The sequence below is a fragment of the Dendropsophus ebraccatus genome, chromosome 4, assembly GCF_027789765.1.
Source record: "Dendropsophus ebraccatus isolate aDenEbr1 chromosome 4, aDenEbr1.pat, whole genome shotgun sequence".
Taxonomy (NCBI): domain Eukaryota; kingdom Metazoa; phylum Chordata; class Amphibia; order Anura; family Hylidae; genus Dendropsophus; species Dendropsophus ebraccatus.
In genome coordinates, this window is record NC_091457.1 from 161,433,552 (window position 1) to 161,450,091 (window position 16,540).

A 16,540-nucleotide genomic window follows, 5' to 3' on the forward strand; every position below is an offset into this window, starting at 1 on the left:
CTCTACAGAGATCTGGATCCATCTGACCGGCCATGTTTCTCTACAGAGATGGAGGAGGGGGGGGGGGGCACTGGGTGCAATAAACCCATCGTCTTGCATGTGGTGTAGCTTTGGCATCGCTGGACATATATGTAAGAAGCCTTATAGGAAAGTAGAGAAGGAGGCCCTTCTGAATTTTTGCATTACCACCCTGTGTGTCCAGTAAGTGAAAGCCGCAAGCAGCTGCCAGACACCAGTGATGGCGGTTTGTCTCCCCTAGAACAGGAGGATCAGGCATTGATATGCTACATACCTGACCCCTCTCTCCCTCTCCATTTGCCATTGGGTGACAGCTGGGAGGCCCCCATAACACATTACATAGTCATTCATAGGGCGAGTTTATTGTATCGTCCTGCTTATTGAGATTACAATACGATAAATGTTGGTCTAACGAGTGCAGCTTATTACAGTGGGCAGATCTGCTTTCAGAAAGGCCGATACTAGTGTAAGATGGGTGTGAATGATGCAGGATGGAGTTTTCTGGAGAACTCGATAAATCTCGGATTCTGTTTCCTTCTCTTCTCTACAGAAGCCAAATAACAGACTTAGTCATCTCACTTTATTTCCACTGTGTTTGCACAAAAAGTTATCTACAGTTTTCTCCAAATGCCAAGATCAGCAGGACGTTATTTATAAAGACAAAATAATCACTTTCCGAATATGCAAAATCACGACTGTGAACAGGACAGAGGAATGGCTGGCCGGGTGCAGTCGTGTCACTGTCATTCATAGAGGAGCAGAACAAGAATAGATTCCTGCCCATAAGTCACTCCAAGGCCTTAAAGGGGTAGTTCACAGAAAAAAAAACTTTAAAATTAACTGATGCCAGTAAGTGCCAGAGATCTGTAGATTACTTCTAATAAAAAAAATCTCACATTTGAAGTATTTATCAGCTGCTGTATGTCCTGCAGGAAGTGGTGTATTCATTCCAGTCTGCAGAGCAGGAGAGGTTTTCTGTGGGGATTTGCTACCACTCTGAACAGTACCTGACATGGACAGAGGTGGCAGCAGAGAGCACTGTGTCTGACTGGAAAGAATACACCACTTCCTGCAGGACATACAGCAGCTGTTAAGTACGGGAAAACTTGAGATTAATTAGAAGTAAATTACAAATCTCTGGCACTTTCTTGCACCAGTTGATCTGCTGGCCGTTGCTCTGTGTAATAGGAGCAGTGGTAGGAGACCCCTGCTATCTCCTATGGGCTCCCCAAACGATCTAAAGATCATTCAGACAGCCCCTCCTACAGCTTCCTGTGCCCCCTGGGCTTGAGTAGGAAAAAAACAAACAAAAAAAAAAAACTATACTCACCTGTCACACACCACTGTCTCTTTAGTGGTACCTGGTCCTGCTGCTTAGCCAATCACATTGGAGAACAGTGACCTGCCTAGACCAGGAAGTGCTAAGCAGCAGGACCAAGCACTCAAACCAGTGGTGGTGGGGGATCGGGCAGCAGGTGAGTACAGGTTTTTTTTTTAACTTCTTTTTTTTTTTACCCAAGCCTGGTCACCAATCAGATCTTATTTGTTCTTTACTCTGATGGTTATTAGTTTAAAACCAGGTATGTACAAAACAACACCAGAAACCGATAAAATGCATCTAAATCCTATGAATGTACATGATGTGTAAAGTTTGTGTGATTTGTCTGTAAAATGCTTCTTATGTTGTGAACCACTGATGTATGTCTAATAGCCCAAGTGCAGCACCGACAAGGAGGATGGGTGGAGTAGTCCAGAGCAGTAGTTCCTCCAGCACAGTATAGTGATGTCACATGTGGCTTTGTGGCTGACTAACCTGTAGAACCATGCAATTTTTTGTCAGTGGGGATCTGCATAAGATAGGAAATCCTTGACCCCGGGGTAGATTTGAGGGAGGAGTCTGGGGATGTTCCGGTGATGGGGTGTGTTACTGTATAGACACTTGTAACTTGCAAACAAGGATACATTTACTGAGAGTCTCTATGCAGAAATCCTCTCCAATTTACTTAGGATGGCTGCAGCAGCAGTATGGAGGACATTATAGAGCAGCAGTGATCAGTATAAGCTGTAAATCCAGCACTGGAGGAACATTTATTAAAACTTTCTGTAGTTTCTCTGTGCGTTCCTCTCTTCTGTCTCACCTTGCAGCTCAGATGGATGAGTCTTCTATCTCAGCTTCTTACATACCCATTAACATCATCCCACCACAACAGACAATCTAGCATGTCTCATGTGTAAGTAACGCTCTTCATCCCTGAAACACTATGAGTGTTGTTTTACAGTGGGATCAAACACTGTAGCAAAAACATGTCCTCAAAAAACCTTCACTGGATCATTAGGAAGATTTACTCTAAGGTGGAGTGGGTGTGGCTACTGTAAGGGAACAGGTAAGGTGGAGCAGGTGCAGCTACAGTAAGGGGTCAGGTAAGGAGGAGCAGCTATGGCTACAGTAAGGGGAAAGGTAAGGTGGAGCAGCTATGGCTACAGTAAGAGGACAGGTAAGGTGGAGCAGCTATGGCTACAGTGAGGGGACAGGTAAGGTGGAGCAGCTATGGCTACAGTGAGGGGACAGGTAAGGTGGAGCAGCTATGGCTACAGTAAGGGGAAAGGTAAGGTGGAGCAGCTATGGCTACAGTAAGAGGACAGGTAAGGTGGAGCAGCTATGGCTACAGTGAGGGGACAGGTAAGGTGGAGCAGCTATGGCTACAGTGAGGGGACAGGTAGGGTGGAGCAGGTACGGCTACAGTAAGGGAACAGGTAAGGTGGAGCAGCTATGGCTACCGTAATGGGACAGGTAAGGTGGAGCAGCTATGGCTACCGTAATGGGACAGGTAAGGTGGAGCAGCTATGGCTACCGTAATGGGACAGGTAAGGTGGAGCAGGTGCAGCTACAATAGGGGAACAGGTAAGGTGGAGCAGGTGCGGCTACAGTAAGGGGACAGGTAGGGTGAAGCAGGTGCGGCTACAATAAGGGGACAGGTAAGGTGGAACATCTATGGCTACCGTAATGGGACAGGTAAGGTGGAGCAGGTGCAGCTACAATAGGGGAACAGGTAAGGTGGAGCAGGTGCGGCTACAGTAAGGGGACAGGTAAGGTGGAGCAGGTGCAGCTACAATAAGGGGACAGGTAAGGTGGAGCAGCTGTGGCTACAGTAAGGGGACAGGTAAGGTGGAGCAGGTGCGGCTACAGTAAGGGGACAGGTAAGGTGGAGCAGGTGCAGCTACAGTAAGAGGACAGGTAAGGTGGAGCAGGTACGGCTACAGTAAGGGGAAAGGTAAGGTGGAGCAGCTATGGCTACAGTAAGAGGACAGGTAGGGTGGAGCAGGTACGGCTACTGTAAGGGAACAGGTAAGGTGGAGCAGGTGCAGCTACAGTAAGGGGAAAGGTAAGGTGGAGCAGCTATGGCTACAGTAAGAGGACAGGTAAGGTGGAGCAGCTATGGCTACAGTGAGGGGACAGGTAAGGTGGAGCAGCTATGGCTACAGTAAGGGGAAAGGTAAGGTGGAGCAGCTATGGCTACAGTAAGAGGACAGGTAAGGTGGAGCAGCTATCGCTACAGTGAGGGGACAGGTAAGGTGGAGCAGCTATGGCTACAGTGAGGGGACAGGTAGGGTGGAGCAGGTATGGCTACAGTAAGGGAACAGGTAAGGTGGAGCAGCTATGGCTACCGTAATGGGACAGGTAAGGTGGAGCAGCTATGGCTACCGTAATGGGACAGGTAAGGTGGAGCAGCTATGGCTACCGTAATGGGACAGGTAAGGTGGAGCAGCTATGGCTACCGTAATGGGACAGGTAAGGTGGAGCAGCTATGGCTACAGTAAGGGGACAGGTAAGGTGGAGCAGGTACGGCTACAGTAAGGGAACAGGTAAGGTGGAGCATCTATGGCTACCGTAATGGGACAGGTAAGGTGGAGCAGGTGCAGCTACAATAGGGGAACAGGTAAGGTGGAGCAGGTGCGGCTACAGTAAGGGGACAGGTAAGGTGGAGCAGGTGCAGCTACAATAAGGGGACAGGTAAGGTGGAGCAGCTGTGGCTACAGTAAGGGGACAGGTAAGGTGGAGCAGCTGCGGCTACAGTAAGGGGACAGGTAAGGTGGAGCAGCTGCGGCTACAGTAAGGGGACAGGTAAGGTGGAGCAGCTGCGGCTACAGTAAGGGGACAGGTAAGGTGGAGCAGGTGCAGCTACAATAAGGGGACAGGTAAGGTGGAGCAGGTGCAGCTACAATAAGGGGACAGGTAAGGTGGAGCAGGTGCAGCTACAATAAGGTGACAGGTAAGGTGCCTGCGCTGGCCCCTTAAGAAGCAGTGAAAGAGCTTGTGCACAGAATGAGTATTGGCTCGGGGGAGCTGTGCAGGAAGATATGCTAGCCTCTCCATATGTCCTGGTGGGGTCCCAGACCCTCCTAGGGATATGCTGTGACTTGTCCCGGACGGCCCTTCAGTCACCTCTATAACATTGCACTGTGCAGATGTGTTAGTCAGCGATGAGCCACGTGCACCAGAGAGCAGCCGGCTTTCTGAATGAATGCTTCTATCTTGACTCAGACACTTTCCGGCTTTCTTGTGGCTTCGGTTTGTTTATCATATTGTGTAACCGACTGGAAACATCTTACGCTGATTTCCTTAAAGACGACCTGTCACCCCTCCTGACGTACATGCCTTCATCCCCACAGTATCACAGCTCTGGAGCATCTTTGCTTAACACTGTGCCCGGTTCATCTGTTCTTACTCCTGTAAATTTGTAAATAAATTGACAAATGGGTGTGACCAGTTGGCAGTGTTACACCCATCAGTCAATGTAGAGTTGAACTTGCTCTATATGTGGCTGGTGCTGTATCTTACATCCAGCAGCTGCCTGCAACCACTGGGAGTGGACTTCTGGGAGGAGTCTGGGGATGTTCCGGTGATGGTGGGTTACAGTATAGAGACTTACTTAGACTCTCTATGCAGAAATCCTCTCCACTGTTACAGCAGATGGTTGGAATTTACCTAGGATGGCTGCAACAGTAGTATGGAGGACGTTATAGAGCAGCAGTTATCAGTGTAAGCTGTAAATCCAGCACTGGAGGAACATTTATTAGAACTTTCAGTAGTTTTCCAGTGGACTTCTGGGAGGTGTCTGGGGATGTTCCAGTGATGGTGGGTTACAGTATAGACACTTATTGAGACTCTCTATGCAGAATTCTTCTCCACTGTTACAGCAGATGGTTGCAAATGTAATTAAAATGGCTGCAGCAGCAGTATGGAGGACGTTATAGAGCAGCAGTTATCAGTGTAAGCTGTAAATCCAGCACTGGAGGAACATTTATTAGAACTTTCAGTAGTTTTCCAGTAATCTTCTGGGAGGAGTCTGGGGATGTTCCGGTGATAGTGTATATGCAATATAGACACTTGTAACTTGCAAACAAGGATACATTTACAGAGTCCTGCAGCAAGGGGCGACACAGGCCTCTCTGCCACCATTGTCCACGTTAAAAAAAAATCAGTGCAGGCAGGTGAGTGAGGGACATTTCTGAGAATATTCTCCGACATTATCGATGTTGCTTGAACCTTAGAAGCCATCTGTGCTGTGTGGTTCCCGCTCCTCGGCCGGCCTGAGTGGTCGCATGAAACCCAATCCCTCCGCACGTTTCCCTATGTGGAGCTGTCAGGAGCGAAGTGATTTAGTGGATGTAATAAAGCGGAGGGTCTGGATCATGGATTTCATTTTGTGTGGCCTGAAGTGCCTGCAGGAACGGCCTCCCTCAATCCCCCCGGCACTTTCTCCAAATGGAGTGAAATGACGCATTGCTGTATTCCTTGGCATTGTGCGCGCTTATTCCCAAAAGGGACTTAAATTTTAAAGGAGCAAATGGGCTGGAGGTCTGACACAGTGCAGACTGGAAGCTTGTGAGCGCAGAGGAGGATCGGTGGCATCTGGGGTGATGGTCGATCACGTACACTGCGAGAGGTGGAAAGTTCTCTGCCGAAATGTATCAATGTCTTTACGTCCATGGAATACACTGAACGTGTGACAGTCATACAAACGTGATGGAATTCTCCAAGTGCGATTCTTTCGAGGGAATTTAGAATTGTATCTAAGCATATTTGGTCTAAATGGAACCAATTTTATGCAGCATTTACCAAAAGGGAAAAAGTTTGTGTGGAGAGGAGGCGACAGGTTCTCCATGGCTGGGGGGTGGGGAAAAATAATAAATCAGCTATACTCACCTCTCCTGCACCCACACTCCCAGTCCTCCTCTGTGACGTCCTGCCCGGTCAGCCAATCAATGACTGAGATGACAATGCACCGGCCACTGATTGGCTGAGCAGGGCAGGTCTCGTGGGTTTGGGCATCCTGGAGACTTGTAGGAAGGGGGGACTCGGAGCTTTGACAGACTGGGAGAAATGAGTATAGCTTGTTTATTATTTCTACAATTAGACAATTTCTTTAATATTGGTTACACCCTCCAATTGGTGCAGAATTGGTTGCGTTGGGGAAGAGCGGTCAAGCATTTAGGATTTCAGCACGCCCTTTTTGTTCTTGGGGAGATAATCCACAGACAGAGTAATCCAGCTGCAGCTTTCTCCCCCTCAACCCAAATAGAATGCATGCATGCTCTCCGAGGTGAGTGTGCATGTGTACGGAAAGCAACTTTTTGCATATCTTGATGCATTTTATGTGATGTTTTTCGTGCCTGTTAAAGAGGTTTTCCAGGATAGGAAATTGATAGCCTATCCACTGGAAACAAGTAAGCGTCAGCGGATAACCAGCAGATTATGTGAGGTCTGATCACTGTGTCTGCCCCCCCCTTAATCTTGAGAATGGGGACCCCATTTCCCCTGTTTCCACTACTCCCATAGAGAATGAATGGATTAGCAGCGCACATGCACATACACAATCCACCACTTCATCCTATTGGGAGACTTGGGTTCCTATTCTCAGGAGGCCCCAGCGGTCAGACCCTGCAATCAGCTACTTATCCCCCATTCCTGTAGATAGGGGACATGTTTGTTGGAATACCCCTTTAAATGTTTGTTCGTCTTGTCTATTGTTAAAAGTGCAAAAAGCACTGTCACTTCCTATGTAGTATATACAATACTGACATCTTATATCAGAGAGCGGTAAATGGGTTCCTTCAGACATTAGGGTCGGGGTACCACCACTATCTCTACCCCTCTATAGATATCGCTTTACCTGTACTCTCTATTCTACCTCTGCTCTCTCTATTGTAACATACAACCTGGTCTATAAGAATCCCCCATACATTTACCGCATAACTCCCACAATCCCAAAAGAGAATTCCCCTAAAATGTTTTTTTTTTTTAGGGTCGACGTCCTTATTGTTACTCCACCTAAAATCTCAGACTGGGTCCGACTCCCCAACCTCTCCATCAATTTGGCCTTTGGGGTTGGAACGCGCGGGCTCTCACAGACAGCGGTATTTGGTGGTGCGGTAACATGTGTGACCTTTGTCACCAGTCGGCCCTATCCGCATTGGTTTTCCCCATTTGGCCGCCTTCCTCCCCGCTTTTATCACCCCCGAGGAGAGAAAGGTTAAACGTTCTCATACTCTTCACGCTCGAAATTCCCATTTTTAATTCTTTCCCCTTTACAACCCGTCTCGGAGATCAGAGAGCGATGGCTATTTTTATTTCAGCCTTCTCCTCTTGATGGGGATAATGCTTCCCATGTGTCGGTGCCCCTGCTTAGCCAGCACAAGGCTCCGATTGCAGCCCTGTAATTTAAACAAAGAAAACTCCAAACGCGCATACAGGATATAAGTGATGGAGAAGGGGGGGACGCCGGCCAAGGGGTGGAGAGAGAAAAATTCCAGTCTGATTCTGGGGGCGGACGCAAGGGAATAAGCTGTCTACAAAATGTGGTTTCTGTAAAAATAAAACCTATTTTATTATACTCTGCACAATCGGGGTTTTGTGCACTTTTATTAAGCGGGTGCCGTGGGGTTGGCGGTCTGCGCCTTTGTGTAACCTTGTGAGAACGTCAGGTCGGCGACCGTGTAACGTGGAGTCGTCCGTCGTACTGGGTTTGTACTTTGGATCCCTCGCCCCACATTTCGAGGTTTTGATTAAATGCGTCGGATCGGGCCGGGTTGTAGCTACGATGGCGTTGCGGGCACGCGCGGGAAGTTTCGACATGGTCCGAGATGTTTCAGTGCCAGAATAATTGGGCTGGATGTTTCTGGATGTTTCTGGCACTTCATCTGTTTGCTTTGTTTTGGCAAAGTAGTTGAAGTTTAATTGAAACAATATTGTCTCCATACAGAGGGCTAGCCTGCCGTATCCAGAGGAAAATATATACATATAGCGTATACACACTGCCCAGCTGCAGCTCCCCCGAGGCCGAAACATAGAGGCAAACGCTGCTCTTTTACCCCATATACCCTGGGCCGGCACAGCCACACACAGTGGTGTCACAGCACAGGGATAGTACACACAGTGATGTCACAGTACAGGGATAATACACAGTGATGTCACAGTACAGGGATAATACATACAGTGATGTCACAGTATAGGGATAATACACACAGTGATGTCACAGTATAGGTATAATACACACAGTGATGTCACAGCACAGGGATAACACACACAGTGATGTCACAGTGCAGGGGGGATAATACACAGTGATGTCACAGTATAGGTATAATACACAGTGATGTCACAGTACAGGGATAACACACACAGTGATGTCACAGTACAGGAATAATACACAGTGATGTCACAGTACAGGGATAATACACACAGTAAAGTCACAGTACAGGGATAATACTCACAGTGATGTCACAGCACAGGGATAGTACACACAGTGATGTCACAATACAGGGATAATACACAGTGATGTAACAGTACAGGGATAATACATACAGTGATGTCACAGTATAGGGATAATACACACAGTGATGTCACAGTATAGGTATAATACACACAGTGATGTCACAGCACAGGGATAACACACACAGTGATGTCACAGTACAGGGGGATAATACACAGTGATGTCACAGTACAGGGATAACACACACAGTGATGTCACAGTACAGGGATAATACACAGTGATGTCACAGTACAGGGATAATACACAGTGATGTCACAATACAGGGATAATACACACAGTAAAGTCACAGTATAGGGATAATACTCACAGTGATGTCACAGTACAGGGATAATACACACAGTGATGTCACAGTACAGGGGGATAATACACACAGTGATGTCACAGTACAGGGATAATACACAGTGATGTCACAGTACAGGAATAATACACACAGTGATGTCACAGTACAGGGATAATACACACAGTGATGTCACAGTACAGGTATAATACACACAGTGATGTCACAGTACAGGGATAATACACAGTGATGTCACAGTACAGGGATAATACACACAGTGATGTCACAGTACAGGGATAATACACACAGTGATGTCACAGTATAGGGATAATACACACAGTGATGTCACAGTACAGGTATAATACACACAGTGATGTCACAGTACAGGGATAATACACACAGTGATGTCACAGTACAGGAATAATACACACAGTGATGTCACAGTACAGGGATAATGCAAAAGAACACTGCAGAGACACCATCACATGTCTCAACGTCAGTGAACTAGCCAGACCTTCCCTCCAGGAAGGAACAAACCAAGCCAAAGGCGTTCTTCAGTCAAGGAAACCACCTCAGCAAGGTATCCATCCACAGACAGCTGTTTCAGGGTTTTTGCCCCTCATCAGTGTGGAGTAGGTTTCTGGCTAGTGGGAGCAATGACTAGTAACTGCATGCAAAAGGACGCTGGTTGACCTCAGGGAGATCAACCAAAACACCGCAGAGACACCATCACCATACACTGACGTTGAGACACGTGATGGTGTCTCTGCGGTGTTTTGGTTGATCTCCCAGAGGTCAACCAGCGTCCTTTTGCAGTACAGGGATAATACACACAGTGATGTCACAGTACAGGATAATACACACAGTGATGTCACAGTACAGGGATAATACACACAGTGACGTCACAGTACAGGGAAAATACACACAGTGACGTCACAGTACAGGGATAATACACACAGTGATGTCACAGTACAGGGATACTACACACAGTGATGTCACAGTACAGGGGGGATACTACACACAGTGATGTCACAGTACAGGGGGGATACTACACACAGTGATGTCACAGTACAGGGGGGATACTACACACAATGATGTCACAGTACAGGGATAATACACACAGTGATGTCACAGTACAGGGATAATACACACAGTGATGTCACAGTACAGGGATAATACACACAGTGATGTCACAGTACAGAGATAATACACACAGTGATGTCACAGTACAGGGGGGATAATACACACAGTGATGTCACAGTATGGAGATGAGGGCATACATAGTCACATTGAGGATAATGTACCTGTATACAGAAGTGCACTAATACACGGCATGTATAAAAGAGGCCAACCAGTAATCCTGAGGGAATAAAATATTGGATTGTAACTCGAGGGCTACTAATCTTAGATTTTTGCTGTCTGTATCTGTCTGAGACCGTTTCCTCTCATCTGGGGGTCACTCTGCTCTCTTAGAATTAATTCTGTCCTCATAAAGGCCGGACTCCCCCGACCAGTCGCTCATCTTTAACCATGATACAAACTCTTCCCAAGTTTGTGTAATTCATCTTTAAGATTGATCTATGTAAATGAGAAAACTCAGGATTTCTTACCTAAAGCAACTACACCGGATGTAACAGCAGTAAGAGACTGTAATACAAGTGACATGGGAGAGATGAACGCCAGACATATCTGGTGCCTCTGAGCCATGAATCATTGTGTAGTCTTCCCGCTCCAGATCCTTGGCTTCCACCATAGCATCCTCTGGCTGATGGTCCACCAGCCCCTGTAATTGTTCATCCAGTGGGTTATTGGTTCCCAGCTTGTGTTGAGTGGACCTCTCAAATTATTTGGTTTCGGCAACGTTCTCCAAACCTGAACACACTTTTGATTCCCCGCGACTGCAGAAGTTGGATGCCACCATAGGGATTCTGGAAAACATGAGTACAGCTATAGGCAATAGGCTCTACCCATGCTTTCCTGAAACCCCTGGGGTGGCATCCAACTTCTGCAGCCGTGGGGAATCAAACGTTGGAGAACGTTGCAGAACCAGAACCACTTAGGTCTGGTCAACACTATTCACAACCAATAGTTGTAGAGGTACAATGCTCAAGGCATGATAGAACTGCAATAGAGGGAGGACCACTGTGTCCACTGTGTGGATATACAGATAAATGCTCTCATATTGTGCTCTTGTGTTCCATTATGTTTTATAGAGACATTTGGAAGAATAGACCAAAAGTCCATTTGGAAAAGTTGCTCGTAGACTGTCATAAAATTTTTAATTTATGACCTCGTTTTCATCCTCTATGTACAACAAAAGGGTTGAAAGTCATCAAGGTCCATATTACTTACAACCAATGATGAAAGCCAATGTTCTTTTCCAGACAGATCCAGAGGAGGAGTCATCCCAAGCTGATAACCTATCCATGGATCCACAGCTTGAGAGACAAGTGGAGACAATCCGCAACCTGGTGTATTCCTACATGACCATCATAAACAAGTGCTTCAAAGATCTCATCCCCAAGACGTTAATGCACCTGATGATCAACAGCGTGAGTAGTTCTCTATCATTGGATTGACTCTACAATATCTTATCCCGAGAGTGGAGCTGAACTTATAACCCAATATTACCATGTAAGGTTGACTTACGACATTGGGAACGATGGACATTGCCAAAGATCAGATGGCACTGTGCCGGTAAACGGGCAGATATCATATTATATTCCAAATACTCATTACCAAAACCCAGACAGTATCTCTGGTAGAATAGGCCAAGTTGATGTATGTTGACAAAGGTAGCATACTATTTATGAGTCCGAGTGAACCCTACAAATTTGGTAAGATGATTGGTAGAACAATCGTGGTTCCGTACTCCTTTATCATAATGAAGCCTCGGGCAAAATGCTTCTAGCAAAACAAGACACTTAACAGCCCAATAAATTTTTGGTGTTTCTGTTTTTACCCTTTAGGCAACAGGGAGTATCAGGGTTATGGTTGGGCCTGTTCTCCCGGTTTCCGGCTGAGCGGGGCATCCGTCAACCGGATTGTGATGTAGCCGGGGAGGAGCTAAGTAGACAGCCCGCTGGGGTCCAGGAGTGGGACGCCGTGCTGTGTGGGCACTGGCACACGTGAATATAACTTCTTTTTTATGTTCCCCCACCCCTACTTTGGAATAATTTTTTTGCCCCGCGCTGGACTTCTCCTTTAGGTCTTAGACATGCTCTGGGTCAGACAGGTGATTCTTCTCTTCCCCATCAGATCGGATGGTCCACCAGCCCTGACAAAAATCAACAAAGACTTAAGTTCACTTTTGCATCTGAGACTCTTTTAGGCAATTAGACTCTTTTAGGCAAGAGAACCTTATAGTCAGTAGAGTCCACTGGGTGCCATTGGTGTCCATTGTATGATGGATCCATAACAGCCTGCATTTATTTTTCTACTTCTATGATGGAAAAGCAAAATGGAATTCACAACTCAGAAGGAGCAAAGGGCTTTACTGGGGGTAACTTTGGCATAAAAGCCGCATAGCATTTACCTTTAATGGGAACTGACCAAAGCATCACACCAGTGGCAGTGTATGTATAATATCATACACCCTACTTTGTCATTGTCTGGGATCATACAGAGTGGCCACCATAGAACCATGGATCAGGAGAAGATTAGAAGGACTCAAATAAAGTTTGACAATTGCAGCATGAATAGAAAAATCATGTTAAAAAAAAAGTTGATGACTCCTTCTAAACTTTCCTACCAAAATCCACGGTATCCTAAACTGTTATCCATCACTTTGTAATAATGATGGGTTATTGCCATCCAGTAGGATTATGTTATGAAGCATTGTCCGATGACCTCTCTACCGGTGCACGTGGCGTCATGAGTTACCATCCACTCTCTGCGGCTGAAATGACGCTGCAATTGATCACGTCAAGCACAACCTGTACTTACTGAACACGTGGAGGCGTAATGAGTGTGATCTAACATGTAGGACTAGACCTCAAGTAAATTGCTGTTCTCTCAACCTATAATTTTCTACCAGATGTAATTTTGTAGTCATCTCGGTACCTGCCTGGACTTGCGTTGAAATTTTGGTAAATTTTTGAAAAATTCAATTTGGCTGCTCCGCGAACGGTTGAATTATCCTAATGCAGAGTTACTGCAGAAACCATTGTGCATAATATCTGCTTTTAGAGCATAAGGAAGTCCATGCCTTAATTTTATTTCCCAGTACATTACATGTTAAGGGAACACTCCGGAGAGTAATGATTTTTTTCCCCCAATTTTTTATACATTGCTTTAATAAAGTTATATCACAATATAACGCCAATAAAATAAATGTATATGTTTTTATTTAATTTTACCATCATTTTCAAGGAGAACTCTGGGGATCTAAAAATCCTGGGCAGGCAGAGGGGGGGGGGGGGGGGGGGGGGCGGAACATAATAAAGAATACTTACCTGTCCCAGCATCCTACAGTGCAGCATCACCACTCAACCACTCATGGACCCTCACCAGCCTACTGCAGTTCCCACTTCTGCAACGTCACGTCCTGGCTGAGAAATGCCCTCAGTGACTGGGGCGAGATGTGATAATGCAGGAAGCCAGAAGGAACTGGAGCGCAGCCGGTGAGCTGGTGAGCTGCGGGGGCATGGGGATGGGTAAGTATTAGAGATAAGCAAACCTGGAGCATGCTCGAGTCCATCCGAACCCGATCGTTCGGCATTTGATTAGCGGAGGCTGCTGAAGTTGGATAAAGCCCTAAGGTTGTCTGGAAAACATGGATATAGCCAATGACTATATCCATGATTTCCACATAGCCTTAGGGCTTTATCCAACTTCAGCAGCCACCATTAAATAAATGCTAAACAATAAGGTTCGGATGGACTCAAGTATGCTTGAGGTTCGCTCATCTCTAGTAAGTATAGATTCTTTATTATGTTCCCCCCACCCCCTGCCCACCTTTATTAAGGGGATAGTTCACCCCAAAAAAATTTTCAAATCAACTGGTGACAGAAAGTGCCAGATATGTGTGATTTACTTCTATTAAATAAAATCTCCAGTCTTCCAGTACTTATCAGCTGCTGTATGCCCTGCAGGAGATGGTGTATTCTTTCCAGTCTGACGCAGTGCTCTCTGCTGCCACCTCTGTCCATGTCAGGAACTGTCCAGAGAAGAAGCAAATGCCCATAGAAAACCTCTTCTGCTTTGCACAGTTCCTGTCATGGACAGAGGTGGCAGCAGAGAGCAGATTGGAAAGAATACACCACATCCTGTAGGACATACAGCAGCCGATAAGTACTGGAAAATTGGAGATTTTTTTTTTTTTTAATAGGAGTAAATAACAAATCTTTGAAACTTTCTGGCACCAGTTGATTTGAAAGATTTTGTTTTTGGAGAGGTGAACTACCCCTTTAAAGCAATGTCCTATAATGTTTAAAAGAAAACATTCCTCTCTGGAATAGCCCTTTAAGCTCTAGATCTTTGTATGGTCTTAATATAGTTTCCTGTAGGATTTTGCACACATAAATAATGTCAGGCCTGATATTTTCAATCACAACCATTGTCAGCTCTTCCTCTCCGCGGTCTCTCCTCATCAGTACCATATGTCATTGCTTCTTATAGAAGTGAGATGGGGTTTTGCTATCAGTCAGAGAAGAACGTGGACATTCGTCTTGCCGCAGTACATATATACATATATATATATATATATATATATATATGCAGAGAGAGCGGCTCTTCTCTATATCCCCAGGAAGTGGTCTCCATAGCGATGGAAAAGCTCAGAAAAGCCCTTGAACTTCCTCGGTTTTGCTCCCGGTGGCCTTTGGGCAGCTCCCACAAGTCGGCCAAGGAGACTGGCTGCATCTTATCAAATACTTCCCCTTCACAGATTACGAAACAGGAATCTGCTCCATGGGAAGAACGGTGAAGGAGCCTCCAGAAGGAGATTCTAATAAGGCCTGGCTTATCTCCCCCCGCAGCATCCAGGACACCCTGTCTGGTGGCATCCTTGTTTATTGTAACCCTTAACTCGTACAGGAAGCGGCAGCGATAAGGCCGGGGGGGGGGGGGGGGGGGGGATGGTCGGACAAATGTCATCTATTGTAGAAATGGCTGCCAGGGCTAGTGCAAAAGTCTAAAAACACTCAGAACCGGAAAGTGATGTGAGAGAGTAAGGAGCAGGCGTATTGTTAGGAAAACCTTGGACGGATTTGTACATCCACTTCTTTGTGTACGTTTATAGTTGTTGACGAGGACGGACGCAAAAAGAGAGCGGGAGAAATCAGCGCCGGTTCCCATATTAGATGAAGGATATGCCAAATGGTGGGGTCTCGGTAAGAGAAGACTGAGATCAATGGAGAGGTGTTTGTCCGCACGGCTTTCTCCATTGATCTTTATAAACAATATGGCCGCTCCTGGTTCCTATTCGTAGAACCTAAGGTGGTGTGGATTCTATTCTAAGTGCCGTGAGATCGTATGATAGTTTGCTTCATCCTATGCCTCCATTGGGTGCTCTGTGAGGGATGATGAGACCCCCATGGGTTAGGGCAGGGGTAGGGAACCTTGCAAAAGTGATTGCAAAACTACAACTCCCATCATGCCTGGACAGCCCCCCATTTATATCACCTCCCCCCTGCTGATTTATATCACCTCCCCTGCTTATTTATATCACCCCCTGCTGATTTGTGTCACCTCTAATTTGTGTCCGCACTAATTTGTATCAACCACCCCTGCTGATTTATATCACCTCCCCTGCTGATCTATATCATCTCCCCCTCTGATCTATATCACCTTCCCCACTGATCTATATCACCTCACCCACTGATTTATTTCACCTCCCCCGCTGATCTATATCACCTCCCCCGCTGATCTATATCACCTCCCCCGCTGATCTATATCACATCCCCTGCTGATCTATATCACCTCCCCATTCTCATCTCTATCACCTCCCCCGCTGATTTATATCACCTCACCTGCTGATTTATATGACCCCCTGCTGATTTATATCACCTCCCCCTCTGATCTATATCACCTCCCCCTCTGATCTGTATCACCTCCCCCTCTGATCTCTATCACCTCCCCCGCTGATTTATATCACCTCCCCTGCTCATTTATATCACCTCCCCCGCTGATTTATATCACCTCCCCCGCTGATTTATATCACCTCCCCCTCTGATCTATATCACCTCCCCCGCTGATCTATATCACCTCCCCCGCTCAAGTATATCACCTCCCCCGCTGATCTATATCACCTCCCCCTCTGATCTATATCACCTCCCCCTCTGATCTATATCACCTCCCCTGCTCATTTATATCACCTCCCCCGCTGATCTATATCACCTCCCCCGCTGATCTATATCACCTCCCCCGCTCAAGTATATCACCTCCCCCGCTGATCTATATCACCTCCCCCTCT

General features: G+C 46.4%; 1 protein-coding gene across 1 annotated transcript in view; it reads left to right on the forward strand.

Moving 5' to 3' along the window:
• DNM3 (dynamin 3) overlaps positions 1 to 16,540 on the forward strand; it is a 143,844-nt gene that overhangs the window by 124,171 nt on the left and 3,133 nt on the right. The window contains exon 15 of the mRNA XM_069967985.1: positions 11,511 to 11,678. Coding sequence (XP_069824086.1) covers positions 11,511 to 11,678 — 168 coding nt within the window. The remainder of the gene's footprint in view (positions 1 to 11,510; positions 11,679 to 16,540) is intronic.